This window comes from Atta cephalotes (assembly GCF_000143395.1).
Source record: "Atta cephalotes unplaced genomic scaffold scaffold00397, whole genome shotgun sequence".
Classification (NCBI taxonomy): domain Eukaryota; kingdom Metazoa; phylum Arthropoda; class Insecta; order Hymenoptera; family Formicidae; genus Atta; species Atta cephalotes.
Window position 1 is genome coordinate 1 of NW_012130461.1, and position 5,050 is coordinate 5,050.

At 26.4% G+C, this 5,050-nt stretch overlaps 1 protein-coding gene across 1 annotated transcript; it reads left to right on the top strand.

The window, feature by feature from the left end:
* Positions 1-193: 193 nt before the first annotated feature.
* Positions 194-4,564, top strand: LOC105625234 (glutamate receptor ionotropic, NMDA 3A-like; the record flags this gene model as incomplete). The annotated part of the gene is made up of 5 exons (XM_012206575.1): positions 194-230; positions 1,707-1,812; positions 2,223-2,509; positions 3,145-3,468; positions 4,180-4,564. Coding segments are annotated over 5 exons (1,139 nt in total), but the record flags the coding sequence as incomplete, so codon positions are not given.
* Positions 4,565-5,050: the final 486 nt, after the last annotated feature.

Sequence of the window (5,050 nt, forward strand, 5' to 3'; positions counted from 1 at the left end):
TATATATATATATATATATATATATATATATATTATGTATATAGGTGAAATATTTAAAATGTCATAAGTTCATGACATTTAAAATGAGTTAATTTATATCGTGTTTATTTATATCTCAATGACTGACCGAAATAGTTTTGGTTTAAAAAAACAATCGGACCGTAAAATGTTAAAATCGTCTATACAATATAAGATAATCGTCTATACAATATTAAAAAAATTTACCTTCAGTTTTCGAGAACACAATTAAATAAAATTCTCAAATCTCCATACACAACAAAAATAAATAAATGCTTCTGTTAACAATATGCCTTATCGCATTGAGTTCATTACTTCTTATAATACGTTTGCCATTAACTACATCAACTTCCAATGATTGCCGCTAGATTGCAATGCTTTATTTAAAAAATAAATCCCTATTCTCGTGCAATATTACCATGTATTACCTGGGGTTTTTCTTTTATTTTCAATTTAAAAAAAATCCCTATATCATTTTAGTAGCATATTTCATATTCCTTGCTTAATAATGAGATGAATCAATTTGTATAAAAAAATCACGTAACTGATATTTATTATTATCATTAAAAATGATGATATTCAGGACGCGCTTACAACGATGTTAGCGCTATTATACTTTATGTTACGCATATTATAGAATTTCAAAGATAAAAACGCATTCTGAATACGAGTGAATATTTATATATGTATAGTTACATAGCTTATGACATTTTAAATGTCCCACTGTATATATACATAATATATATACATAATATATATATACAGGACGTGTACTAATTAAGTACACTAAAATATTTTAAAAGATAATTCCCTCACACAAATTCTTCATATGACCATGTGTACGAAACGACTTAGTTTTAAAAATACCTGTATGAAGGACGTAAAGCTTTATCTTTTTATACATTATTTTTTTATTCAATTAGAGATGAATCCAAGATAAATACTTTTTTTACGATAAAAAAACCTGATTTTTTCTTAAGTTTGAAACTTCTTTATGGTATTTAAATGGGATGAATCGAGTAGAAAAAAAATCTCTTTAATATTTTTGATAGAGTGAGTCATTTCCGAGAAAAAAAATTAATTGAATAAATTGAAATTCATACATTGCAAAATCGTTTTATCTCATTATTGGTAGATAATTATCTCGGAAATGGCTTGTACTATCAAAAATAGAGAAAATAAAGAAACCTTTTTTCTAATTTATCCCTTTTATTATAAAAAAATTTTATTCAAATAAGGAAAATCAGTAACTTTTTTTTTGTAAAATAACGTTGCCACTTATTCTTGGATCTATCCTTGATTGAATAACAAAATAATGTATAATTTCAAAAAAAGAGACTTTATATCCTTCAAATATATATATTTCATCATTAAAATAGTCTAAATTCTTGAAATTTTTGTAAAAAACGAAATTTTTTTTTAACTTTGACATTATGTATGTCTTTGAAACTAAACCGTTTCAATCAAAAGTTTTCATCTCGAATTTGTATGAGCAATCATTTAAAATCTTTAGTGTGGGACACCCTGTATACAAATTAGCTTTTTCCACGTATATATTTAAGATAGAAAAATTACTCTAATAGAATTTTGTATCTCTAAGTTCCTAAATTTTATCGTAGAATGAAAAATGTCATTAATATATTTCATTAATTATTGCAATGTTTAATGTTCTACTGAAAATTATATAGAATTGCAGTTTTCGAACATATACCGGCTGTAACAGAAGCATCGCGGGATTATTATCAGCAAAGTACAAGTGCTGCAAGTCCTAAAGCACTGGGTATTGAATTCGAAGTATGTATTAAAATGTGTAGTAAAAAAAAAATAAAATAGTACATAACAATAAAAGTTAAAATTAAAAAACATTAGCTAAAAAAAATAAAACATGATATTCATAAAATAATGTTTATAAAATAAATTAAAAATTGTATATTTATATTGTAATGCAACTTAAATAAATTTTATTAAATATTTTATTAAATATTAATTTTATTAAATATTAATTTTTTTTATAGACTTTATCGCAAACTGATCTGAAGAACCAAGTGTTTAAATTTTTTAAAATCTTTAAAAATAACATGCCTCCTAATTTTTTAATACATAAAAATAAATATACAAATTGTTCTCCTCTTATATTCTTATTTTTATATTAATTTAATAGAAAATTTTCAAGATCTTAATTAATGGAAGATTTATTGTTTCAGTTAATCCGAGTTATAGCAAAGGCAATGAATTTCAAAGCAGATTATTATATGCCTTCTAATATCGCCAATGAAAGATGGGGTAAAGTGAGAGATAACGATAGCTATACGGGCCTTCTTGGCGAAGCAATTGCCGAAAATGCCGATTTCTTTCTCGGAGATCTGTATTACACGTTGTATTACTTGAATTATTTTGATCTATCGACGCCGTACAACACGGAATGTCTTACATTCTTAACACCGGAAGCATTAACTGATAATTCATGGAAATTACTGATACTACCTTTCAAGTAAATTATTAATGTAACAATATATACTTATCGTACAAATAATTTACAAATTATTCGTTGAAAATTATTTTAAAAGACTTAACAGCACTTCGAAGACTGTAATTATTCCAATTAATCAAAATAAATAATTCTATAATGAATTGTTTATTTATATTTTTGCCGAATAAGAAAGAAGTAACCGGTTACCTTCCATCTTTCTATATGGTCTAAGCTTTGTGATTTTTTTTTAATTTTTAATTGACAATAAAAATTGATCAGATTTAAAAGAAAAAAAAAAAATTATAATCTAAGCAAAAAATATTTATCTATGTTCATCATCATTAAAAATATTTATTTATGTTTATCATAAATATTATATAAAACATTTAGTCTTTTAATAATATTTTCGAATAAAGTTTATATAAAAATCCGGGAAAAAATATTTATATCAAATTATATATATAAATGACATATTTTATATACAATTATATATAATTATATATAAAATATGTTCATTTATATAACATTTTTTTTCTCTGAGATATTTATGTAATATTTCAAAAAATGAAACAATAATAAATATTTATGAATATTTATTATAAATATTCTGTGCTGTCTTTCATAATATTTAAAACTATATCTTTTTGCACTTTCAGGCTGAACACGTGGATAGCAGTCTTTTGCACCCTATTGATGGGCGGCGGCGCTTTTCATGTGTTTGCGTTACTCTATCAGAAATACGCAATACGTGCGTCTCTGACGCACAAAGTGAACAATAGCATGAAAGGTTTGTATCTGTTCACCGAGTTCCAGAACAGCGTATTGTACACATACAGCATGTTGCTCCAAGTCTCTTTACCACGTTTGCCGAATGCCTGGACTGTGAGAATCTTCATCGGCTGGTGGTGGATCTACAGTATTTTAGCAGCCGTCACTTATCGTGCCAGCATGACAGCAACCTTATCACATCCTGTTGCTAAGTATAATATACGATGATATCACAGATATAGAATTTAAATTGCATTATCCGCATCTAAATGGATATCAATCCATGTAACATAGATCTTTAAGGGAAGTTCTGAAGGAACCTGTGAGCATCTCAACGCTCTGAGAACATTTCCAGAAAGATCCTCTTTAACTCTTTGGACTAAAGTGCGCTGTATGGAAAATCAATAAAAATGAGAGAGAGGAAGTGTGAAAACGATCAATTTCTTTTTTCTATAAGATATACTATATTGTAATTGATTGAATAGAAAGACATAGAAACTGAATTGAACTGAGTTGTTAATTTTAACAACTCTATTTTGTATATCTCTCAGAAAGTCCACAATATGTCTTTAAGTTAATAAAATTATTTTTTTATATTTTATTTTTTTACAGTCAAAATTATTCATTATGTGAAATGAAATAAATAATAAAACATATATGTTCTTTCATCAGATTTTTTTTTAGTCGGTTTAAAATGTTCTCGAAAATCGTAAAACATTTGCATACATTTGAATATTATTATATTAACGCTTGAAAAAAATTACAAAATTACACTAAAATATATGCATAACAAAATCGATTTTCAGTTAATTTAATTAATAATATATTTAAAAATGTATTTCTACAAAAAATATTTTTAAGAATAAAAATATATTTCTGTTCTTTCTTTCAATTAACGTCATTTTATTCATTTATTATTGCAGAGTAACTATCGACACATTAGCACAGCTGACTAAATCATCGCTAGCAGTAGGAGGATGGAATGAGGAGAGCAAAGAATTCTTCCTTACCTCTTCGGATCCACACAGTCAGGAGATTGGCAATAAATTCGAGTTGACGGAAAACGAGGAGGATGCAATCGATCGAGTAGCAAATGGGACGTTTTGTTACTATGAAAACTCATATTTATTGCAGCACGTTCGTGGAAGACGAATATTTGACAAGCAAAATAGTCAGAATACAACTACAAAGAGCACTGAATCATCAGTCAAGTACAATATACATATTATGGAGGAATGCGTCGTCTATATGCCAATCGCGTTAGGGCTGGAAAAGAATTCTCCGCTTAAACCTCATGTGGATTTATTGGTATTTTGTGAAAGACCTCAAAATAACAAGCTAATGTCATTTTTTTATCAAGATGATGTCTAATGTCAAAATGATGTTAACTTGTTATACTTTGGATAATTATATAGTTGAGATGATTAGCGGCTTTAAGTATTACGGATATAGTGTACCGAGAAACGCGAGAAGGACAAATATCTTCATAAAAATAATTTTATTTATTAGAACGTATATAAATTTTCTGGTTTCTAGCATCAAATCTGACGAAATGAAATTAATTTTTTATTACTTAAATTTAAGTTAAATATCAAATAAATTATATACAATAAATAACAAGAAGGGGCTACAAGCCAGATTTTTATGTATTTCAAATTCTTAGAACATACGTTTCGATTATTATTAGGTCATCTTCAGTGTAAAGAAATTAAACGGAAATTTGACAAAATTAATAAAACGGTTAAAATAATACAATTTAGCAGAAAATAGATAGAATAAATACTAACTTTTTGC